Source organism: Sturnus vulgaris, chromosome 28 (assembly GCF_052056855.1).
Source record: "Sturnus vulgaris isolate bStuVul1 chromosome 28, bStuVul1.hap1, whole genome shotgun sequence".
Classification (NCBI taxonomy): domain Eukaryota; kingdom Metazoa; phylum Chordata; class Aves; order Passeriformes; family Sturnidae; genus Sturnus; species Sturnus vulgaris.
The window spans coordinates 4,838,980-4,864,403 of NC_142270.1; the positions used below are offsets into that span (position 1 = coordinate 4,838,980).

The 25,424-nt window shown below is 47.6% G+C and overlaps 1 protein-coding gene across 2 annotated transcripts in view; it reads left to right on the forward strand.

Moving 5' to 3' along the window:
- Positions 1-25,424, forward strand: part of LOXL2 (lysyl oxidase like 2) — a 50,096-nt gene that overhangs the window by 13,682 nt on the left and 10,990 nt on the right. For both annotated transcript variants that reach the window (XM_088180135.1, XM_088180134.1), the window contains 5 exons: positions 11,219-11,430; positions 16,770-16,989; positions 19,982-20,165; positions 23,089-23,240; positions 24,618-24,785. In XM_088180135.1, coding sequence (XP_088036261.1) covers positions 11,219-11,430; positions 16,770-16,989; positions 19,982-20,165; positions 23,089-23,240; positions 24,618-24,785 — 936 coding nt within the window. The remainder of the gene's footprint in view (positions 1-11,218; positions 11,431-16,769; positions 16,990-19,981; positions 20,166-23,088; positions 23,241-24,617; positions 24,786-25,424) is intronic.

Here is a 25,424-nt window from a genome sequence, read left to right on the forward strand (position 1 = left end):
AGTTCAATATTTAAACAAAAAAAATCGTCTTTAAAGGCATTTCCAACCCAAACCCTGAAGTGTTTTAGGGGGAGGGTTTGGGTGAGTGGTGGGAGAGTCATGGTAAGGAAGAGTGAGACAGGCAGGAAGGGGTTAATCCTTCTGGCAACACCAGAATTCCATCCCTCCCTTGTTAAAATTCCATATTTTTGTGCTGTTTTCCACTCCCACTGCAGATTTTAGAGGATTTCTTGGAGGGTGATGGAGCTGCTGAGCCTTTGCTGGGTGTCAGGAGCCCTGAAATCCAAATTCCCTTTGTGTTCCCCAGGCTGGGAATGGCATCCCTGCTTTTCCAGCAGCCACTCTGTGTTATCCCAGCTCATTCCAGACCCACCTGCAGCTCCTTTCCTTTCCTTTCCTTTCCTTTCCTTTCCTTTCCTTTCCTTTCCTTTCCTTTCCTTTCCTTTCCTTTCCTTTCCTTTCCTTTCCTTTCCTTTCCTTTCCTTTCCTTTCCTTTCCTTTCCTTTCCTTTCCTTTCCTTTCCTTTCCTTTCCTTTCCTTTCCTTTTCCCCCTTTTTCCTTTTCCCCCTTTTTCCTTTTCCCCCTTTTTCCTTTTCCCCCTTTTTCCTTTTCCCCCTTTTTCCTTTTCCCCCTTTTTCCTTTTCCCCCTTTTTCCTTTTCCCCCTTTTTCCTTTTCCCCCTTTTTCCTTTTCCCCCTTTTTCCTTTTCCCCCTTTTTCCTTTTCCCCCTTTTTCCTTTTCCCCCTTTTTCCTTTTCCCCCTTTTTCCTTTTCCCCCTTTTTCCTTTTCCCCCTTTTTCCTTTTCCCCCTTTTTCCTTTTCCCCCTTTTTCCTTTTCCCCCTTTTTCCTTTTCTTTCCCCCTTTTTTCCAGCCATTTCAGGACCACACTCTCTGATTCCTACCTTAATACATTCCTTGAACCAACTCACCAGAGAGATTTGATTTCATGCACGCCCCAAAACATCCTGAACAAAATATTTGCTGTCCACCTCCTTCCTCTGCGAGCGCCCACACAGCCTTCAAATAGGCCAGGCTCTAAATAAATCGAATTTCTGCAGCTTTTAGAGGCTCACAAATAGCTCTGGTACCTGGGGCCAGCCCAGGGCTTTGGCCAGACGGTGGCCAGACAGGTCTGGCTTAGCAAGCCAGGTCCTGCTGCTATTTCTGGACTTCATTTCCCCTCTGGGTACTTGAGAGGCAGAAAAATCTCACTTCAAAGCCCAGTGAGTCAAAGGCTTCGGTTGTGCTGGGTTTAAATTGGGGTGAGGCATCCCTGGAAGTGTCCAAGGCTGGGCTGGAATGGTGGGAGGTGTCCCAAGGGTGGGATAGGATGGGGTTTAAGGTCCCTTTCCAGCACGAGCTGTTCTGTGATATTCTGCTTAATTCCAGATTTTTTATCGAGTGGGAAAAGGCTCTGGCAGGCTCTGCTCAGGAGCCTGCAGTCAAATCAGGCTCTGTGGGAGATTTATCACGTCCATCTCCCTCTTTTCCAGCTTTTTCCATGGAAATCTCTGTCCCCACTGTGGGGTTTTTGTCACACGGGTCGCCCCCACCCCATCTCCGTGTCCTGCAGCCGTCAGGGTTTCATTAGGAAAGTTTCACTTGCCCGTTTAATTACTAAAGCTTTATTTTTCCTGTTTGTTGTGACAACAGGGCTGGAGTTTCCCTCTGCTGTAAATGTTTACTCCTGCAAGCCCAAGAGCAGCCAAATTCTGCTGCTTTGTGAGGCTGGGAGGCTCGGCAGCATCTCCTCACCTCAGGAAAATGTTCATGAAGCTGATTTTGGGGTTGCCCAGCGAGTTCCAGAGCTGTAAATTCAAAGTGAATGCGATCGTTTGCCTCAGTGGCTCCTTTGTGGCAGGTCTGGAATCAGGGAATCGTGGAAGGTTTTGGTTTAAAGATCATTTTTCTCTTCAAATATTGAACTTTTCCTGAGGACACAGTGGGGTGGTCTGGGTGAGAAGGTGCTCATTGGTCAGAGGTTGGGCTTAATGAGCTTGGAAGAGTTTTGCACAGATTTAATTTCATTAATTCTGTGTTCCTGACCTTGCTGTGTCTTGGCAATAAATTTTCCCAGCTTTCAGTGCCTGATCCAGACACTTGGAGGCAGCTGAGCAGGAAGGACACAGGGAATGACAAAATCTTTGAACCCCCCTAAGCCCAGCCTGCCCTAAGCCCAGCCTGCCCTAAGCCCAGCCTGCCCTCAGCTCAGCCTGCCCTCAGCTCAGCCTCTCCTGCTCTGCTCTGTCCCCTCCTGGTGTCCCCAACCTTTCCCATTGCTCTCCCAAATTGTGAAAAGTAAAATCACAAAAAGTTGTTTTTTTTTTTTCCCCTCCTTGTAAAAAAGTCCCTATAGCCTGAGAAAAGAAAACTTCTCTAGCTAAACTAAACTAAAAAAACCCCAATTTAAGTTAAAAAGTGACTGAGGTAGTTTTTTTTTTGTTTTGTTGTTATAAAAGAATAGAAAAAAGGAAAAGGGAGTAGTCTGAAAATCTTATTCTAAATTTCTTTCTTTGTGTAGTTAAGAAATTTCTTTTTTATACCCTTTTAAGTTTTAAACCTGCCTCGCTCTCCTGCTCCTGGTTCTGTCTCACAACAGAAAAAACTAAAATTAGGAAATCAAAACTATAACATTATACACATATAGCATAATGTATATGCTATATAGAACATATATTATATATATAACATGTAGTATAATGTATATAGTATATATAACATATAATATAATGTATCTACTATACATTGAATACATTAATATTTAATATATTAAGAATTAATATTAATAATTTAATACATGAGCCAAAAAATTGGAATTAAACCAAGACCCCCAACCTTTCCCCTCGCTCTGCCCCAGTTCCATGGAGCCTTTCCCAGCTCAGCTTTTCTCAGCCCAGGTCTGCTCCTGGCCCCTAAGCCTGGCTCAAACTCTGCTCCCTCACCCTTTTTTGTGCAGCTCCTGTCCCCAGGCTTTGTCCCATCCCCTCGTGTTTATGGAGCAGCCAGGACCTTGGGGTGACTCAGAGGCTCAGCTCCAGATGTTTAAACCCAAACAGATGCCATGGATGGGAAGAATGAAAGGGGTTGTTTTCCTCTGGTGGCCGAGGTTTTAGTGGAAATTAATTTTTTTATGATGGACAAAGCCCCTCTGGAAAGGTTTTGGTGTTGTGTTGTGGATTGGAGGGGGAAAAAAATCAATTTTTTGTTCAAGTTTTGGCCTTAATTCCTGATGTTTGGGAGCTGAGAAACCGCGGAGCTCTGTTGGGAGTGAAAAAGGAGATGAACAGGTTTTATTTAAGGGGCAGTGGGATAAGTCAGGCTTAGGGAAGGAAAGAGGAGTTTGAGTGGATCATGGAGCTCTTCAAGCAGGAGAGGAATGGAAATAGAAATGGAAAAATCCAAGGAGAGAGCAGAGAGAATTCCAAACTCCAGGGAGATTCAGCACCAGGGCAGCGACTGGGATTTCTAGGAATAGAAATTTCAGGAATCAATTTCCCTGGATTGGGAGATTGGAAAGAGGAAAATCTGAGTTTGGGCAGGGAGAAAACCCAAACAACCTGTGGTTACTGTGCTAAAAACAGAGAGAAAGGGCAGCAACACCCAAAAAAAGCCAATTTATTGTACAGCCAGCCCGGATTTAAAGTGTGTCAGTGCAGCCAGGACAGGACAGGAGCTCATGGGACAATTGGGAAAAACATCCTTGGGACAGCACCTCAGGATGTGTCCCACGGGAAAGACACCAGGGGTTAATGTTGGTGATGAATTCCACTCTGTTTGTCACCGTGTTGTCACCCTGGGAGACTCCTCCCTAACTGAAGCTGCAGTCAGCTTGTCAGCCTGGGAATGGAGCTGAGAGTCAGGAGAAATCCAGAATTCCCAAGCTGGAATTCCCCAGCTCTATAAATGTGTGTTATAAATGAGAGACAAAACTCTCGATATTCAGCAGAATTTAGGTTGTTTTATTTGATATAGAAAGAGCAAACAGAGCTGGGGAATGTGAGGGGTCACTGCCCACTCCACCCAACCTCGGTTTGCAGCCTCTTCTCAGACTGGGGGTTCTGCTGTAATCAATAATTTTGGTTTTTGGTTTTTTTTGTTGTTGTCATAAGCAGTGGTGTTTGAATAAACACCCTCACACAAATTGACAAAGCCTTTGGGTGATGATCAGTCACAGCCAGCTGGGCCTTGGAGAGAACCACCAGAGAAATTCTGGAGTCTGGTTTTTGGGATTGGCAGCATTGATCAGACAAAGGCAGGAAGGGCTATTGGAAAATCATTGATCAGTATTGATCAGACAAAGGCAGGAAGGGCTATTGGAAAATCATTGATCAGTATTGATCAGACAAAGGCAGGAAGGGCTATTGGGAAATCATTGATCAGTATTGATCAGACAAAGGCAGGAAGGGCTATTGGGAAATCATTGATCAGTATTGATCAAAGGCAGGAAGGGCTATTGGAAAATCATTGATCAGCATTGATCAAAGGCAGGAAGGGCTATTGGGAAATCATTGATCAGACAAAGGCAGGAAGGGCTATTGGAAAATCATTGATCAGCATTGATCAGACAAAGGCAGGAAGGGATTTTTGGGAAGTCTGATTTTGCTGTAGCTGATACAACTTATTTGGAAAACAGAACATAATATAATGTAACATAATACAATATAATATAACAAGGTGATTTTAAACAGAATTATTTTATCATATAATTTCCTTTATCACGTGTCCATGCTTCAGTTCAGAGCTTACTGTTCTGGTTTATACAAACCCCAATGCTTTTGTGATTAACACCAATCTTTTATCAATTCTCACAACTGTGTGTCCACACCTGCCCATCCTGGCCATGGCTGCAGCACAAAGGACGAGGCAGAAGGAGCAGGGCAACATTCCCAAAGCTGGCTGGGATCCTCTGTTGGGAAGCTTCGCTTCACAGGGTGGAAACAAAAGCGGCCGAGGCTCATGTGAAAACTTTTCCAAGCCAGGAATCCTTTTGTGAGGGCTCCAAACCAGCGCTTTTCCCTGGGCTGGCCCCGGTTTTGAGCCCTGGTTTTGTAACGGAGCTCGGAGCCTCTGCCAGGGCTTTCGTGTCCCCGTGGACAGGAGCAGCTCTGGGGCCCTGGATGTGGCTCCCGGCAAGGAAAGGATTGGGATGGAGGGAAAAACGGCCCAGCCTGGAAGAGTTTAAGGTGTTTTTCCCTCGTTTTTTGGCTGATTTGTGTTGTAGGATGCTGGAAGCCCCAGCTGAGATCGTGGAATCCTGGAATGGTTTGGGTGGGAAGGGAAAATTTCAATCCCACCCCCAGGGAGCTCCAACCTCTCCTTGGACACTCCCAGGGATCCAGGAGCAGCCACAGCTCCTCTGGGAATTCCATCCCATCCCTCTCCTCACCCTCCCAGGGAAGGATTTCTTCCCAGTATCCCGTCTAACCCTGCCCCCATTTATTCCAAACCATTCCCCCCATCCTGTCCCTCCTTTATCCCAAATCTCCATCACAGCTTTTCCTCCCTAGAGCCACTCGTGGTTTAGGGTTCAGCTTCCTGTGGATCCCGGAGTTTTCCTTGTTGTGGGATTGCTCTCCACGTGTCCCTGGAGCACGAGAGAGGGGGGATTTTAGGATCCTGCTTTATCCATCAGGTGTTGTTTGCTCCCAGTTTTTCTCTGGAATCTGTTTTCCCCATCAGCCCAGGAGGAAACATTTCTGCCTGCATTTGCATTATTGAGCAGTTCAACACAACCTCAGCAGCCAAAGGAAACCATTCAAATCCCAAAGAATTATTGGGAAAAAAAAAACAACTCCTGGCATCCCTTTCTCCTGGAGAACCCTCAGTGCTTATTCTGATCCTTTGTTCTTGAATTTTCCAATACAAAGCTGAGCTCTGCAGTGCCTTCAATTCCTCTCTGAGGTTTTTTTCTCTTTGTTCAGAGAGGAGCAAACCCTTGAGTTGCTCCATCAAAAATTCCTGCTCTAAACCAGCTCTGGGAAGAAATAGGGGATGGGATTGGGGTTGGTTTTGCTCCCAGACAAAATTCCAAAATTCCAAAATTCCTGCACTAAACCAGCTCTGGGAGGGAAAAGGGGATGGGATTGGGATTGGTTTTTCTCCCAGACAAAATTCCAAAATTCCCTGCTGTAAATCAGCCCTGGGAGGGAAAAGGGGACGGGATTGGGGTTGGTTTTGCTCCCAGGCAGATCCTGAAAATGTAAAATGTCACTGTGGTCTGTTGAAGCTATCAGGAGATTAATTCCCTCCAGGAATGAAATGTTGCCTCATTTTTTGCTGCTTTTCTCATTTTTTTTTTTATCCTCCTTGGCAAACATAGGCCAGGGAAAAAAAAAAAAAAGCAAAGCAATGACAAAAGAGTTGGATGCACAAAACAGAATCCCAGGTTGGAGCAGGATTTCTTTTTGTGTCTGAGTCAGCATCTCTGGGGCACAGGGAGGGGATGGGAGAGTTTTGTCCAGAGCCTGAGGTGGCACATTGGCCCTGGGAATGTTTTCCCAGATTCCAAGAGCAAGAAATTCCATTTACACCTTCTTTTTTCACTGCTCTAAAAAAAAAAAAAACAACAAAAAAACCAAACAAGGACCCAGCTCAGTCATTCAGGGGGGAAGAAATGTCCAAAAGCCCAGCTTGGAAGTGGGAAATGCAGGAATTTTGAGTGCTGGAGTGGGAAATAATGGGATTTTGAGTCCTGGACTGGGAAAAACAGGAAATTCGAGTCCTGGAGTGGGAAATACAGGAATTTTGAGTGCTGGAGTGGGAAATGCAGGAATTTGGAATCCTGGAGTTGGAAATTTTGGGCTCCCGAGTTCTGGAGTCATGGATATCCCACTCCTGCTGTGCTCAGAGCTCTTCTGGAAACAGCTGGAACAACTCCTTTTGATTTGTTAAGCTGCAGAAATAATTGCAAAAATAACAGGCAAATCCCAAAGTACCTCCCAGCATTCCCAAGCTTCCCATTTTTCGAGAGCCTTTTATTTTATTTTATTTTATTTTTTTTTTTTTTTCTTTTTTTTTTTTTTTTCTTTTTGCACCATTGTGATTTTTCTCCTTCTCATCCTCAGCGAGTTCTTCCCTTCCTCTGCCTGATGCTCTGGTTACCATCAATCCCAGCTGGGCATTCCCAGAATCCATGCAGGGCTCTGGAAAATGAAAATCCTCCCTGTGGCTTGGAAGATCCATGAGCTGGAAGGTGCAGGAATGCAGCAGGGGAGGATTCCCAGTGCTCTCCCGGGCTGGGTGTGCTGGGATTTGGGGAGCAGAGCTCCTGCCTGCCTGGAGGAGTGGGAAGAAAAGGAAAACTCCCAAATCTGTTGGATCAGGAGAGGAAAATCCAAATATTCTCGATGAGACCTAGGTTGTTTTTTTTTTTTTTTTTTTTGTGCTCCCTGCTGCAGGAGGGATCCTCAGGAGGAGGCTGGGGTTGAATCCTCAGGATCCTGGAGAGGATTCCCTGATTTTTATTTTTTTTTTTTTTTTTTGGAAAAGCAGTTTGTTCTCTCTCACCCCAATTCCTGCACAGAAAGAGTTTGGGAATTGCTGCTCCCTCCCGGGAATCCTAAAGGCTGGGAAAGACCAAACCCAAGCGAGTCCTTCCCCTCGTCCTGTGCTCGCCTTGGGGCTTTTCCAGGTTTTCCAAAGGGGTGACTTTGCCTGGGCTGAGCCCGGCAGGGGGACAGGGCTGGGCGGTGACCGGGAAAAGGTGGGAATGCTGATCCCGGGGAGCACCAGGCAGATGTTGCACATCTGGAAGGGAGCTCAGGCAGCTGTGAGCCCTCCCCAGGAGCAGCTCAGGCTCCTGCTGCCCTAAATCCAGGGAAAAGGGTCGGGGCTGCCCAGTGAGATCCAGGCTGGGCTGCAGCAAATCGCTGAAGGGGCTGCAAGGAAAATTTTCCCATTTCTGTGACTTCAATGTGCAGCAGGGCTGAGCCTCACCTAACTGTGGCTCTCAGGGCTTCCTTTCATTATTATTTCTTATTATTATTTATTATTATTTTTTTAAATTTTTTAATTATTATTTTTATTATTTTCATTATTTTTATTATTATTTTATTATTTTCATTATTTTTATTATTTTTATTATTATAAATTAATATTTATATTATTTATTATTAAGTATTTTAATTGTTATTATTTTAATTATTTTCATAATTTTTATTATTTTTATTATTTTCATTTTTATTATTATTACTTATTTTTATTTTTATTGTTTATTATTATTTATTATGACTTATTTTTCTTTTATATTATTTTTATTTTCATTATTATTTTTATTAATTTTTATTATTTATATTATTTATTATTATTATTTATCACAGGGTGGATAAATCCCCCACTCACACATGGAAAACTCCCTCTCCCACTTTCCCAGCAGCCAGGACAGATTTCCTCCCAGATTTCCTCCCAGATTTCCTCCTTTTCCCCATCCTTTCCCAGGTGCTTTTCCAGCACAGTTTGAAGTTTTGGCTCTCTGGCTTTTGGGTTAATCCCTTTAAAAAACTTTTATTAAAAACACTTGGGAGATCTTCAGCACCCAGAGCTGTTTCCAGGTGGATTTCAGGCTTTGATTTTTTTTTTTTTTTTTTTTTTTTTTTTTTTTTTTTTTTTAATTTTTTTTTCCTGGTGAAGAAAACGAGGCAGGGTTTGGAAAGCAGGAGAACAAAGTTCCCTCTGACAGCTCTGGGTAAACACAATTTCTCCATCGAGGCAAAAGCTGGAAACATTTCCTAAACTGCACCAGGGAAAAGCGAATTGCAGGGTTTGGAAAGGAGCCTGGAATGCCCTGAGGCTCTGATACCTTCCTGACAGCACGTAGGCAAAACAAAAAAAAAAAAAACCAAAAAAACCAAAAAACCAAAAAAAACCCCAAAAACAAAACAAAACAAAACAAAAAAAAAAAAAAAAAAAAAAAAAAAAAAAAGGTTTTAAGACAAACTTGGTGCTGTAAATGGATTTTTCAGGTTTGAAATCCCCTCTTACATCAGACCCTTGGAACACCTGAAATTGCCTCAGATGTAACAAATCCGGGTAGCACTGGGGTTATTTTTCGTTCTGCAGGGCTTTCAAAACCGGAGCCCTGCCCGTGGACCCGGTGTGAGTAACTCTGCCCGATAAATCTTATTTCCCTGGGGCTGAGGGATGCTCCAGCCGGGATTTTTGGAGAATTGAATTCCCTCAGCTGAGGGGGAATTACAAAACCCGGGCTCTAAATGCAGACAAATAAAAGGTGGAGAGGGACAAAAAGGAGAGGAGAAGCTTTAAGTTGATTATCCGGGGTGGTGTGGGCAGAGCTGAGGATGAGGAGGAGATGCCGACCCCTCTCCCTGCCCCATCCCCCGCCTTTCCTTGCCCTTCCCTGGCCTCTCTTGGCCGCGTTGACAGCTCTGAAATTCCAGCTGGAATTGGCAGGACTGGGCAGAGCCCCGTGGTCCTTTAAAGCTGCGGGCAGATTTTTTTTTTTTTTTCTTTTCCGAGTGGCTGGATGTGAGGATTCCTCAGCTCTGATGTCACCCCCGAGCAGCACCACGGTGAGCTTGCACATATTTGACAAGGAAAAGGCTCCTGGAAAGGAATTCACCCATTTTTCAGAAGCTCTTTTGTAATCACTGGCCACAGAGGAACTTTTCAAGCCAGGATTTGTCCCTGGAGCTCTGCAGGGTTGGTTTGTGCCTTCATGGATTTTTTTTTCCAGCCAGGATTTGCCCCTTTCCAGCAGGGTTGGTTTGTGCCCTCGTGGATATTTTTTTTTTCCAGCCAGGATTTGTTCCCTCCAGCCAGGATTTACCCCTGGGGTTCTGCAAGGCTGGTTTGTGTCCTCAGGGATTTTTTCTTTTTCCAGACAGGATTTGCCCCTTCCAGCAGGGTTGGTTTGTACCTGCATGGATTTTTTTTTTTTTCCAGCCAGGATTTGCCCTTGGGGCTCTGTAGGGCTGATTTGTGCTCTCAAGGATTTTTTTTTCCAAGCAAGATTTGCCCCTTCCAGCCAGGATTTCTCCCTGGGACCCTGCAGGGCTGATTTGTGCCCTCAGGGATATTTTTTTTCAGCCAGGATTTGCCCCCTCCAGCAGGGTTGGTTTGTACCTGCATGGATTTATTTTTTTTTTCCAGGCAGGATTTGCCCTCTCCAGCCAGAATTTGCCCCTGGGACCCTGCAGGGTTCATTTGTGCCCTCGTGGATTTATTTTTTATTTGCCCCCAGCTCTCCCAGGCCGGCTCTGTGCCCCCCGTGGGTCCCAGATGTGAAATCCATTCTGCTCCATGACTCAGTGCTGTGGAGGAGGAGCTGGAGGAACGCTGCTCTCAGCACGTTGGAATCCCAGATTCCACATGAAATCATGGCTTTGGGCTGAAATCCCAAATTCCTTCCCTGCCAGGGCTCCCTGCACCCGGAACAATCCCGGGATTTAGGCTGGCCCTAAATCTGAGCTGAGCTTGGTTGATTTCCACAGGAACGAGGACTAAATTAAAGTGAAAACAGCGCCTGAAATTGATGTGATAAAGCAGATTTGTTATGGGGCTACTTAGAAAATAAATTAGAGTTTGTTTTTTTAATGAAAGAAAAAAGTCCTCTTCCAGAGGATGGATTTACACGAGGTGGAAAGGTTTGTTTCATAAAATAATTTTCTTAAAAATCATCTCATTCCACCCCCTGCCATGGCAGGGGCACCTCCCATGATCCCAGGTTGATCCAAGCTGGCCTTGGGCACTTCCAGGGATGGGGCAGCCACAGCTCCTCTGGGAATTCCATCCCTCACAGGGAAGAACTTTTCCCGATTTTCCATCTAACCCTGCCCTCTGGAAGTTTGAATCCCTCGTGTCCTGTCACTCCTCTGCCTCCCTGCCCCGTCCCTTCCTTTTCCTGAGCACAGCTGGGCTGTGCTCCCACCTGGAATTCCCAAATCCCGTTTCCCTGCAACCCAGCATCACTCCCATTTATTTTCTGCTCACAGGACTTGACCAGAATTGGGCTGTGATCCCATCTGGAATTCCCAAAACCCATTTCCCTCCAACCCAGCATCATTCCCATTTATTTCCCACCCCCAGAACTTGACCTGAATTGTGCTGTGATCCCACCTGGAATTCCCAAAACCCATTTCCCTGCAATCCAGCACCGTTCCCGTTTATTTTCTTGACCACATCTGGGCTGTGCTCCCCCCTGGCATTCCCCAGCCCCGTTTCCCATCACCCCAGCGCCGTTCCCGTTTATTTCCCACCCCCAGAACCTGCACATCCAGGTGGAGGACATCCGCATCCGCGCCATCCTGGCCACCTACCGCAAGCGCGTGCCGGTCACCGAGGGCTACGTGGAGGTGAAGGACGAGGGCAGCTGGAAGCAGATCTGTGACAAGCACTGGACCATGAAGAATTCGCGGGTGGTGTGCGGGATGTTCGGCTTCCCCAGCGAGAGGAAATACAACACCAACGTCTACAAGTAAGGGCGGGGCTCGGTGGGTGGCAAAACACGAGCGTGTCACTCTTTCCACCTTGGTAACAAATTTTTTTTTTTTTTTTTTTTTTTTTTTGGGAGAACATCGCGTTTTCCAGAGCTGCAGGTGGAAGGGTTTAGTCTGGGTTTCCCGTTCCTCGGGAGCCGGGAGCTCTGAACTTTTTTTTGTTGTCGCTTCTTCCGTTTTGCTTTTTGTCACCAGCCCTCGTCCCAGCCGTCTTCCCACACTTTTCCCTAGGAAAAAAAAAAAACCACCCTGGAGCAGATGTGGAAGAGTTTAAATGAAATTCTGCCTCATTCTGTGAGCTGGGGGGTGGGAAAGCAGTGGCTGAGTGCTCCAGGCAGGAGCTGTGGTTTTCCTGCCTGCTCCTTCTGGAGTGTGGAATTGTTATTCCTGAACATTCCCCCCGGATCAGCCTGGCCACGTTTCGTTCCTTTCATTAGCAATTAATCTGCTGGAGAGATCCTTGGCTGGGAATAGCCCAAAGCCACACAGCTTTGGAAAATTGGGAATAAAGGACCCACTGGAATTCTGTCTGCAGGATTCCCAGGGAGATGAGCAGGGAATTCTTTGCCCTGGACTCCAGTTGGAGGAGGGTTTGTTTCCACCAGTGCAGCACATTTCCCTCAAAGCCATCCCCGAGATTCCCACCCCCTGCAGGAGCAGGGAATAAATCACCTCCAGACAGACAAAGTGGATTTTTCCTGCTTCCAGTAGTGGCCTTTCCAAGAAAAGCATTACCAGGAGCATCTGGAACCATCTGCCTTAAATAAAAACTGCTCAGGAGTTATCCTGTCTCTGGGACACATGGAAATGGAAAAACTGACAGAAGGTTGTTCAGCAGCAGCTCAGCACTGCTGAAAATCCCATTGAATTCAGCTGGAATTAGGAAGTGCTCCCAAATCCCAGCCTAGGAAATCTCTGCTGCTCAAGAACCTCAGTGCCCCAAGACCTCCCTCCCTTCCTTTTTTTACCCCAAGACCTCCCTCCCTTCCTTTTTTTACCCCAAGACCTCCCTCCTTTTCCTTTTTTACCCCAAGACCTCCCTCCTTTTCCTTGTTTTCAGCCTTGCTGGGCTCCAACACCCACAAATATTTTGGAGAACACGCTGAACATTATCCCAGGTTGGGAAAAAAACAAAAATGGAGGACATGGCATTTTATTGGTTGGGAGAGGCTTGTAAAGCCTTGGCAGCTGCAGAGTTTTGTTTGTCAGCAGAGTTTAAAAGCTGAATTCCTCCTTGGGCTGCTTCCCTGTGTGTTGTGGGTGGGTGCATCGTGTTCAGCTGGGAAAGCTCCCAGTTCTGAGCTGGGAATGACCTGGGATTTGTGGTCGAGGCACTGGGATGGGGACCAGTGGCACCTTCTCACCTGGGCCGGGGGATGCTTGCTTTGTTTTGGAGAGGGAAAAGCTCATCCTGGAGCTAAACCCCCCCCCCCCTCTCCTTTCTGTGAAGCCACAGAAAAATCCTCCCTCGCTTTAATTTGAGAATCCCCTTCTCCCTGGAGCAGATCCTGCCCTGCTCCTGCTCTGCAGGAAAAGCTGGGATCAGGTTTCTGCTGGCCAAGGCTTCCCAGTGCCCCCAGCTCTGCCCCTGCACAACGCTGGGAGGTGAAATGATTTGCAGATGGATCTCGCTCAAAAGAAAACAACTGAGTTCATCGTTGTCCCCCTGCCAGGGGTTTATTCCTGACTGGAACTCGGCCTCTGGAGCTGACAGCACGATTTATGTTCGGAAATGAAACAAAGCTCCAGTCGAGTCCCCGCTCTTGTTCTTTCCTCTCGGTGGGTTTTGTGTAGGGATTGCTGTGACTCCTTCCCTCAGTTCCTGCTCTGGCTGGGAAAGCAGAATTTAATGCATTTTGCTGATGGAGAGAGGAGAAATTTGGGAGCAGAGGGATGGACCTGATGCCTTTGTGAAGTCTTTGTGACTTGACACAGAAACAGCTCCCAGTTTAACCAGTCTGCTCACCCCGTTACAAACCCAGTCAGAGTTTACAGCAGGGCACCTCATCACTTCAATATTTGTTGTAGGAATCTCTTGGTTTGTTTTTCCCTGGAAAATCTGGGATCTGAAGGGTTTTGGTGGGCCTGGCTTCCCTCCCTCCTCCCCGAGGCTGAAGGCAGCACCTTGATAATTTCAGGAATTTCCCAAGGGTCAAAACCTCTGCTCACATCCCCGAGCAGGAGCTCCCCAACCTCTGCTCAGTGGGATCTGGGTGAATTTTCCTGGAGTTTGGGTGCAAGGATTTGTTCTCTGCTCCCCAAGTCATGGAATTACAGAATATCCTGAGTGCTCCTTAACCAACCCCTCAGCCCTTCCCACAGCCCTCGGGCTTTTGTTTAAAACTTCTCTGGGATGAAAATCCCTCTCTCCTCACCACTAGAAATGGTTTGAATTCCAGCTTGACCTGGAGTTGGCTGAATTCTCCCAGCAGGAATGTTCATTCCCACCTCTGACCCGAGCACCACCACCCTGGGCTCCCACTGATCCCTTTTTGTGTTAAAAACCGAACATCAGCAAAGCCCTGAGATTCTGGCTCTAAGGATCAGCTGAATTTCGCTTTTTTTTTTTTTTTTTTTTTTTTTTTCAGACAGATTCAGTCTGGGGACACGAGGTGGGGTTTTATTTCTCCCCAGCCTCCTCAGGGCTGTTAATACCATCCAGATGTTGATGCCTCATGAAATTTCCAGGATGAGGTCATTGTTTGCTATTCTGAGGCATCCCCATCCCTGCTTCCCTAAGCCAGGCTGGTTCTTGTCTGCTCTGGAGCTCATGGAGCTCTCTGGACCTCTCTGAAGGATGAAAATGCTCCTTCAGGTCCTCCCTTCTGTCCTGAGCACAGCTGGGAAGTTTCTGCTTTGTATTTCATCCTCCCCGGATTTATTTTTAAACATTTTACCTCTGTTGCTATTTTTCCATCCTTTTTTCCTCTATTCAGGGAGTCTCTGACAGCTCTGCTGTGCCAGAGGTGGGTTCTGACAGCCCAGGGCAGGCAGGGTCCTGCTGCTGCTCCCTGGGATGGATCTCAGCCCTGCCTCCTCCTTTTCCAGCATCGTGGGATGCAGTCACAGCTCCCTCTCCAGCCTCAGCCCCGGCAGATCGAGTTCCAGGAAGGATTTAGTGAGAGGCTGGGAGCCAGCAGGGCCTGGAGAAATGCTGAGCTGGGCAGCAGGGGAGGAAAGAGTCCCCTGCAAAATCTGAATCCTAAAGGGAAAACCTGGACCTTCCCAAAACTGCCCTCAGCCAGTGTCAGGAAAATGAATCCACAAACTCCAGAGTGTCCAAAAGGGAGCCAGAGGAGCCCTGGAGCTTTATTGGGATAAAGGCAGAGGCCATGGGACATTCCCCTGGGCTCTCTCACATTTTTGGAGGACTCCCCTCCCTTTTTATCCCAATTTCCCTCTCTCTTTCCCCATGGGCTGAGATCATTGAGAGGCCCAGACTTCCCAAACCCCTGATCCCTGAGATTCCCCTCTAATGTACAACCCTCCCTTGGCATTTTTAATTCTTACACAATTCATGGTTTTCCCCCCGTTGCTTCTTCCACCTTTCAATATCCAATTTCATTGATCAGCAAACCTACAATTTGTTTGTAGAGGCAAATATCTTTTTTTTTTTTCCATTCCTCAATCAGTGGAATCCATCCCATTGTTTCTTTTACGTCTCAGTGCTGGTTTTATCAGACCCACAGCTCATTTGTAAAGACAAATTCACCATTTCTCTCAGCCAGGCTCTTTGCCCCTCTCCAGCTGCTCCCGGGGCTCTCTGTGCCACAGCAAACCACAACTGCTGCTTTTGCTCCCCAAATTCCACCCACATCTCTGTGCCATTTATCCCAGTTTATCCCAGTTTATCCCAGTTTATCCCAGCTAATCCCAGCATCCCAGCCCTGCGTGGCAGAGATCCCTGGAATGAGGAGCAGCACCGGGATCACACAGAGCCACGTGGAGATGCCGGCAGGGCAGGGGCTCCCCCTGAGCCTTCGCTGCGCTTTTCGTTCCATTTCGAGGCTGAGCCGACCCGAATTTCCACATTCCTCTCCTCTCCAGCAGCCTCCCAGTTCGGATGGAGCTGGATTCCTTCCCTTCCCAGTTTATCACACGTGCCCCTTTCCTCCTCAGGAGTGCCTGGAGCAGCTCCAGGAGGTTTGGGAGTGAGGAGCAGGAGCTGCTGCCAAGCTGCTCTGCTGTGAACAAGTCAGCGGGGGAATCGCTCCCGCTCTCGGAAATTGCTCTCAGGTTGTGAACACAGACTCCAAGAGGGTTTGGATTTTTCCCAATCCCGGCCGATAGCTGCTGGGCAGTGAAAGGGGAAGTTTTTTTTTTTTTTCCGCAGTTTCCTCTTTGTTTGGAATTATCCCTGTCCCTGCCTGGGGTGGGATCTGAGCTGCTGGGAATGTGGCGTTTGCTGGAGCTGCACCTTTGATTCCTGCTCGGATTTATTTTTTTTTTTTTTTAGTTCTTGCAGGGATTTATTTCCTTTAAGTGGTTGGACTGAATGTTCTTGGAAGTCTTTTCCAACCATTCCATGTTTTTTAAGGGACACCTCAACAGAGTCATGGTGTGGATGAACGGATCAGCCTCCAAATAATCCTGTGCAATCCTCACTTCATCCCGGGGCGAATTTCCCCCACCCCCAAAATTTCCCCCCTCCGAAATTTTCTCCCCCCAAAATTTTTCCACCCAGAATTTTTCTCCCCCAAATTTTTCTCCCCAGAATTTCCCCCCCTAGAATTTCCCCTCCCAAAATTTCCCCCCCCAAAATTTTCCCTCCACAAAGTTTTCTCCCCCAAAATTTTCCCTCCCAAAATTTCCCCTCCTAAAATTTCCCCCCCAAAACTTTTCCCCCCCAAATTTTCCCCCCCAAAATTTTTCCCCCAAAAAATTTTTCCCCCCAAAATTTTTCCCCCCAAATTTTCCCCCTCAAAACTTTCCCCCCAAAAATTTTTCCCCAAAAAAACTTTTCCCCCAAAACTTTTCCCTCCAAAACTTTTCCCCCCAAAACCTTCCCCCCAAAACTTCCCCCCAAAACTTCCCCCCAAATTTTCCCCCAACATTTTTCCCCCAAAACTTTTCCCCCCAAAACTTTTCCCCAAATTTTTCCCCCCAAAATTTATCAAAACCCATTTATTGATTGATTGATTGATTGATTTTTAATTGATTTATTGATTTATTTCTTGATTGATTGATTGATGTATTGATTGATTGATTGATGTATTGATTTATTGATTTTTAATTGATTTCTTGATTGATTGACTGATTGATTGATTGATTGATTATCCGAACCCCTGAGTCCCCCCTGTCCCGTGTCCCCGGGCAGGATGTTTGCCAGCAGGAGGAAGCAGCACTACTGGCCGTACTCCATGGACTGCAGCGGCAGCGAGGCTCACATTTCCAGCTGCCGCCTGGGCTCTCACTCGGGGGGCTCGGGCCACAACAGCAGCTGTGACAGTGGCATGCCAGCCGTGGTCAGCTGCGTGCCCGGCAGAGCCTTCGCCCCCAGTAGCCACAGCGGCTTCCGAAAAGCCTTCAGGCAGGAGGTGAGCGGGGACTCGAAATGGGTGGGGAAAAATATCGGGAATTGTTCGGTTCCACGCAGCCCGCGCCAGCTGCGAGCAGGGGGCTGTGAACTGGGATTGCTCCCGGTTGGTATTTCCGGGGATGCAGGGGAAGCTGCTCTGGGAATTCCGTCCCAGCACTGTCCCAGGGATGATTTTATTCCCAATATCCCGTCTGTGCCTCCCCTCTGGCAGTGGGGAGCCGTTCCCTGTGTCCTGTCCCTCCAGCAGATTCCCAGAGTTCAGGGCTGTTCCTGAACAGATGCAAAAACAGAATTCTGGAATGGTTTGGGTTGGAAAGGACCTCAAAATCCACCCAGAGCCACCCCTGGATGGGCAGGGACACCTCCCACTGTCCCAGGGTGCTCCAACCTGGCCTGGGACACTTCCAGGGATCCAGGGGCAGCCACAGCAAATCTGGGAATTCCATCCCAGCCAGGAATTCCTTCCCAATATCCCACCCATCCCTGCCCTTTGTCAGTTTGAAGCCGTTCCCTGTGTCCAGTCCTTCCTGCCCAGTAGATTCCCAGTATCCAGGGCTGTTCCTGAAGCACCCACAGAGAGATGGGAAAACAGAATCCTGGAATGGTTTGGGTTGGAAAGGACCTCAAAATCTCATCCAGAGCCACCCCTGCCATGGCAGGGACACCTCCCACTGTCCCAGGGAGCTCCAACCTGGCCTGGGACACTTCCAGGGATCCAGGAGCAGCCACAGCTCCTCTGGGAATTCCATCCCAGCCAGGAATTCCTTCCCAAAATCCCACCCAGCCGCCGATTAGAGCAGGAAACCCCTGGGTGTGCAACCCTTCACCACCAACTCCCACAAGATCCCCTCTGCAATTCCCCTCTCCCTGCACGCCCAGCTCAGCTCCCACCCTCCCAAATTCCCGTTTTTGTTTTTGTTTTTGTTTTTTTTTTCCTCCAAAAGGTGGGAGAGCAGCTCCCAGGGCAGCTGGCAAAGCTGGGAGTGAGGAGTGAGGGAATCCCAGGGTCACGTTCCTGCTGGAGCTGCTCGGAGCCAGCTGAACTCGTGCCCGGCTGCTGCTCCACAGGCTCTGGAATTCCGCTGGAATTCATTTCCCTGTGGAAATCAGCTGGCATTTCCTCTACCTCCATGTCCTCAGTGAGGAAATGCCCTGGAGGGAGGCTGGGAAAACACGGGGAGCTTGTAAAGCTGGGCTTGTTTAGTCTAGAGAGGAGAGCGCTGAGCAGGGCAGAAAAATCCCAGCATATTCCGAAATATTTGCAAAAAATATTGGAAAGCAAGGCTGGGATTGGTCGTTCCCAGTGTCAGGGTCTGGGAGGGGACAGCTCAAGCAGCAAACACGAGCTTGGTGGGTGCCAAGGGAAATTTTCCAGCTGCAGCCTTTGGGATAGGGGAGGAACCTTGGAGCTTTCTCATCGGAGAATTTTGTGCATTTGTGAAATCGTGAAAAATTTGCATTTTCTGGCTGCTCCTGGGTGGATTTAATGGGGGTCTCTGTGCTTTTCCCAGGTGCCAATAATGGGAATAATTATTGGTGGGAATAATGCAATCCCTGCCTCCATCCCAGGCTCTTCCCTGCAGCAGAATTTGCAGGATTTAGGCCCGGGAGGTGAAAGGTTTTGTAAATCATTGTTAATCTCCAGAGCTGCACGCGCTGCCAAGTAATTCCTTAAGCCTTTGTTTAGGCTGAGCTTGTCCTTGGTGTGACCCCAGCCTGGAGAAAAAGCTCCAGGAGTGATCCCAGTCGGAAAAGTGAAGGATTTTTGGTGTTCCCAAACCTAAAGCTTTGCTCTCACCACCTCCCCCCAGCTCCCAGGTGCAGCAGGAGTTGGCAGCTCCCTGCTCGGCACTGGGGAGAGGAACGGGTGATTAACAGGTGATAATTAAATATCATAAACCCAGAAATGAGTGGGACTGGAGCTGCCACCCAGCTGGGTATTTCTGACTGCAAATGCCAGGTTTTTTCATTCGTTATTTGTTATTTCATTATTATTTAGGATACATGGAGAAGGCTTGGAAATGTGAATAATGAGTTAGAAATCCCCAATGTGCAGTGGGTCAGGTGTGTGTGTTTGCACTGGGGGATGGGGTTTAAATTTGAGGTTTTTACAGTACAGGGGTGGATGTGGGACAGGATGGAGAATTTGGGGTGGTGTCTTTTTCTTTGTTCATCTTCTTCTCTTCCTTCTTCTTCACAGAACTCAGGCAGTGACCTTTGGTTGGTCAAATGTCACTCTAAGGGTGCTGGGAATCCATGATTGGGTCAAAAGGATCAATAATGGAGGTGTTAAACTTTTATTGGTTTGTTTGGCTTTAAAAGGCCTTGGAGCAGCCTCAGCTGGAGCCTTTTCCCCACTTCCAGCAAGGAGCTGGAGGTGCTGTCACACTTTGTGTAATTTCTGATCAGATCCAATAAACATCCAAGCCCAGCACGAGAATCCTGTCCCAAGGAAAGGATCCAAGATTTGGGATTGGGGTGGATTTCCATCCAATCTTTGGGATTGGGGTGGATTTCCATCCAATCTTTGGGGTATTGGGGTGGATTTCCATCCAAGATGTGGGGCTGGGGTGGATTTCCATCCAATCTTCGGGGTTGGGGTGGATTTCCATCCAATCCTTGAGGTGCTTTGAGGAGCTGGAGGTGCTGTCACACTTTCTGTAATTTCTGATAAGATCTAATAAACATCCAACCCAAACACAAGAATCACCTCCATGGTGTTTCCATGAATCCTGGCTCTGAGTGAAAACAAACAAAACTAATGACAAACCACTAATTAGTGCTGCAAAGCCCAGCTTTACCCTCCCACACTAATTCTCTTCTCTCCTCTCCTCCTCTTGGAGACAACCTTGATCCGAGAAAACTTCTGGAAACAAATCTCCCCCTCCATTAACCCTCTGCAACCCGTGGGGCAGCACTGGGTGCTGCTGTGCCACCTGTGCCACCTGTGCCACCTGTGCCACCTGTGCCTTGTGTCTGTGTGTTTGCAGCAGCCCCTGGTGAGGCTGAAAGGAGGAGCCAACACGGGCGAGGGCCGGGTGGAGGTGCTCAGGAACGGCGAGTGGGGCACGGTGTGCGACGACAGCTGGAACCTGGTGTCTGCCAGCGTGGTGTGCCGAGAGCTGGGCTTTGGCAGCGCCAAGGAGGCCATCACGGGGGCCAGGCTGGGCCAAGGTGAGAGCCAGGGGGGCCAGGGGGGGCCTGGGGGCCGGGAAATGGGTCCACAAATACCGGGGGGTTGAGTGCGAAACGGAGACGGAGGAGCGGCGTTAATTTATCGGAGGACAGGGAGACCCCGTGGGGTTTCTGTCCCGGTTTTTGGAGGGTTCAGCCTCTTTTTATCCCAATTTCCCTCTCTTTCCCCATGGGCTGAGGTACCTGACAGGTCCCGAATCACCTGAGACCCCTTTCCAATATATAACCCCCCCCCCTCTTTGTTTTTCCCTATGGAATTCATGGTTCCTCCCATTGTTCCTTTTATCTCTCAATATCCCATTTTATTGATTAGCAGACCCACAGCATCCACAGACACCAGAGGTTTGTGTCCAAAAAGGAGTCCCAGAACTTTATTTTAATAAAGAGAGAGGCCATGGGGCGTTTCCAGTTTTTAGAGGACACAGCCTCCTTTTTATCCCAATTTCCCTCTCTCTTTCCCCATTACCTGAGAGGTCCCAAATCACCTGAGACCCCTTTCTATTGTACAACCCACCCCCTGTTTTCTTTCCCTATGGAATTCATGGTTCCTCCCATTGTTCCTTTCATCTCTCAATATCCAATTTTATTGATTAGCAGACCCACAGCATTTTTGTAAAGACTGTCAGGAAAATGAATCCACAGACACCAGAGGTTTGTGTCCAAAAAGGAGACAGAAGAGTCCCAGAACTTTATTTTAATAAAGGAACAGGCCATGGGACATTTCCAATTTTTAGAGGACACAGCCTCCTTTTTATCCCAATTTCCCTCTCTCTTTCCCCATTACCTGAGAGGTCCCAAATCACCTGAGACCCCTTTCTAATGTATTCTCCCCACCTTTTTCTTTTCCTTGTGTCAATCAGTGGAATTCCTATGGAATTTATGGTTCCTCCCATTGTTTTTTTCATCTCTGGGTTTGCAGTTTTATTTATCTATCAGCTTTGTAAAGACAGATCTCTCTCATTCCATTTATCCATCAGTGGAATCCTTCCCATTGTTTTTTATCTCTCACTGCCTGTTTTTATGGACCAGCAGACCCCGAGTTTGTTTGTAAAGACAAATCCCTCATTCCTTTCACTGGTGCCCTGAATTAAGGAATGTTCCACCCCCAGGAACATCCCATAATTCAAGGCACAGCGGATTTTTGGTTGAGATGCTCAATTTGAAGACCAGGAATTTCTTCCTTAACCTTAATAATTCTCTTGAGGCCAGACTGGAATTCTGTCACTTAAAAAGATTCCCTGGAAAAAAAAAAAACAAAAAAACCTGGGGATGATGAGTTTGACCTTTTGCTCAGGCAGCTGTTCCAGCAATTAATTCTTAATTATCTCATCTGCTGCTCTGAAATTCCCTTTGAGTTCTTCAGAACCACACCATGGTGTAATGCATTACTAGAAGGTTCCTGGCAAAAAATAAATCCTAGACTCAGACTTCAAATGCTCTAATTTAAGAGCAGGACAGTAATTTAGCTCATTATAAATAGAAGGGCATTTGAACAGCTCAGAGCCAGGTTTGGGTTTGGATTTCCTGTCTCTGGGAGTTGGTTTCAATCCCAAAATGTGGTCAAAGGCGAACTGAAACCACCTGGTGATTCCCACATCTCATTCCCGGGGTGAAGATCCAAAAAAAAAAAAAAATCAAAAAACATGGACACCATACCCTAAGGGAGAATAACTTAAAACATTGACACCAAACTCTTGTTGTGAGAATAACAACAAAAAAAAAATTGATACCAAGGCCTTGTTGTGAGAATAGCCACAAAAAAAAAAAAAAAAAACAAAAAAAGACACCAAATCCTTGGGAGAATAAAGGAATGGAAAAAATTTCGAGAATAAAGGAATGGGGAAAATTCCTTCAGCTTGGAGAAGGGAAGAGAAGGAAACAACACGTGGGTGTCCCGAGTCTGGGAAACCTTAAAACATGACCAAATCCTCTGGATTTGCCAAAAAACCTCTTTGTGGTGGGCTGGAATGTGCTGATGTGTTTAGTGGGATGTAGAAACAGCTCCATCATCCTGAGGGCTGCCACGTGAGGCAGGAGAACGTGGAACGAGATGTTCCTGCAGATCCCACAGCCTGGAATCTCCCTGTGCATTCCCACACGCTGCCCTTCACATTTATTTTTCCCCTTTTCCTTCTCATCCATCAGTGCTCGGTGTCAGGAGCTTCCCTTCCCTTGGTTTCCCTTCTCAAAACTTCCCAAAACTTCAGAAAACTTCACAAAACTTCCCTTCCCTTGGTTTCCCTTGGTTTCCCTTGGTTTCCCTTGGTTTCCCTTGGTTTCCTTTCCCAAAACTTCCCAAAACTTCCCAAAACTTCCCAAAACTTCCCAAAACTTCACAGAACTTCCCTTGGTTTCCCTTGGTTTCCCTTGGTTTCCCTTGGTTTCCTTTCCCAAAACTTCCCAAAACTTCCCAAAACTTCCCAAAACTTCCCAAAACTTCCCAAAACTTCCCAAAACTTCACAGAACTTCCCTTGGTTTCCCTTCCCAAAACTTCAGAAAACTTCACAAAAGTTCCCTTCCCAAAACTTCCCTTCCCTTCATCCCTCTGGCAGCCAGAGTCACATTTTGGTTGGAAAAGGAGATTTTTTAAATTTTTTTTTTTTAGCCCTGGATGGGCCCAGCCAAGAGGTCACAATTTGTGAATCCCTACAGCTGAATTTTGTAAATTATGGAACAGTGGAAACTTGGCTTTTCCTGGGATTTTTGCACGCTCGAGTCGCAGAGAAAAATTTAACAGTGAAATCATTAACAATAATCTCACAGACCTTTTATTTTTAGAAAAAAAATCCGATTTTTTTTCCAGTTTTTGAATGCTGGAGGTCACTGTGGCCTTCACAACCTGCTGGGGTTGGACACAGAGGAATTTTTTTTTCCTTTTTTTCCCCCTTGCTTTTCCCCAAGGAATGGGTCCCATCCACCTGAACGAGATCGACTGCACGGGCTTTGAGAAGTCGGTCACGGACTGCAAGTTCAACACCGAGTCCCAGGGCTGCAACCACGAGGAAGATGCTGCTGTGAGGTGCAACGTGCCAGCCATGGGCTTCCAGAACCAGGTGTGCAGCTGAGGGATCCAGGTGTGAGGGGATTTCGGACAGGAATTTTGGGCAGGGATCATTTCCAACCAAGCCGTGAGCGTTTAATTCAGGTTGTACCTAAAATAAAAGGAGGGGAAGTGAGGGTGAGTGTCCCTGTTTTGAGCTCCTCTGGGCATGGCAGAGTCCCTCAAATGAGGTTGGACAGGGCTTGGGGCAGCCTGGGATGGTGGAAGGTCCCTGCCTGTGGTGGGGGGTGGCACTGGATGATTTTTAACCCGATTTTCAACCTTTTCCAACCCAGCCATTCCGTGGTTCTGTGCTAACTGCATGAAGCAGGCACAGATTGCTCTGAGTGCTCCTTCCCAAGGTCTGGAGGAGCAGGGAAGGGGAAGCTTTCCCAGGGAATATTTTTGAGTTAATGCCAATGTGTCTCACCCGTTTTGCTGCTGGGATTGGCTGCACCATGCCCTGCCCAGCTGGGAGAAGAACTGAACTCGAGCCTCCAGGAAATTCCAAATGCTGCCCCATTCCAGGATGATTTTCCAGTGCCTTCCCCTCCTGATCCCAAGTCCTGCCCCATTCCAAGATGATTTTCCAGTGCTTTCCCCTGCTGATCCCAAGTCCTGCCCCATTCCAGGATGATTTTCCAGTGCTTTCCCCTGCTGACCCCAAGTCCTGCCCCATTCCAGGATGATTTTCCAGTGCTTTCCCCTGCTGATCCCAAGTCCTGCCCCATTCCAGGATGATTTTCCAGTGCTTTCCCCTGCTGATCCCAAGTCCTGCCCCATTCCAGGATGATTTTCCAGTGCTTTCCCCTGCTGACCCCAAATGCTGCCCCATTCCAGGATGGTTTTCCTGATCCCACACAAAGATGGTTTTCAAGATCCCACACCCCCAGTGCCCTGAGTCGTTTTCCCTAAGCAAAGGTTGGGAATGTGTTCAGCCAGCCTTGTTAGAATTCCTGTCTGCCAGTCTGTGAGGGATTTCTCCATCTCTGTGCTAAAAGGGGGAGTTTTCTCCTGTGCTTGTTTCAGTGTTATTAAAGCAAAATATATTCATTTGTTTAGAACACATTTTGTGAGAATGTCAAGAAAAATTTAAAATTTTATCCCAAAAACACTGGGGAAAAAAATATATTAATTTGTTCAGAACACATTTTGTAAGAATGCCAAGAAAATTTAAAAATCTCATTCCAAAACCACCAGAAACATTCTTGCCCACATATCGAAAGCCGACTAGTAAGTTTTCAATCTGGGCCACTTCCATCTGGGAATCTCCAACGATCCCCAAATTTTTTTTGGGGGGGGGGTGGGGAGCAAAACCTTCTTCTTCCCCACCTGTTGTGCTTTTCCTTGGAATTTTTTTCCGTGGATTTACGGGGTCTGTGTCCTGCAGCTTCGCCTGAGCGGGGGCCGCAACCCCTACGAGGGTCGTGTGGAGGTGCTGGCCGAGCACAACGGGACCCTGAGGTGGGGCACGGTCTGCAGCCACAACTGGGGCACCGTGGAGGCCATGGTGGTGTGCAGGCAACTGGGGCTGGGCTTTGCCAGCCACGCCTTCCAGGTGAGCCCCTGGGCCAGCCCTACCTGGGCGTCACGTCGGGTGGGTGGGTTTTTGGGGTTGGGGTGTGTTTTGGGCTTGGGTGGGTTTGGGGTTGGGGATTTGGATGGGCTTGAGGTGGGTTTGGGATTTGAGTGGGTTTGGGCAGGTTTGGAATTGGAGTGAGTTTGGGATTTGGGTGGATTTGAGTGGATTTGGGCAGGTTTGTAATTGGCGTGAGTTTGGGGTTTGGGTGAGTTTGGGGTTGGAGTGGGTTTGGGCAGGTTTGGAATTGGGGTCTGTTTGGGGTTTGGGTGGATTTGGGGTTTGGGTGTGTTTGGGGTTTGAGTGGGTTTGGAATTGGGGTGGGTTTGGGGTTTGGATGGGTTTGGTATGGATTTGAGGTTGAGATGGGTTTGGAATTGGGGTCTGTTTGGGGTTTGGGTGGATTTGGGGTTTGGGTCTGTTTGGGGCTTGGGTGGGTTTGGAATTGGGGTCTGTTTGGGGTTTTGGGTGGGTTTGGGGTGGAGGAAGGGTTATTCCAAAAGGAGCTTCAAGGGTTGAGCTGGAATGACCTTGAGGGTGAAATCACAGCAGGGCTGGATGTGGGGATTTGGAGCAGGAGCAGATGGGGATGATGAGAAGTGAGGGAACTTCAGCAGG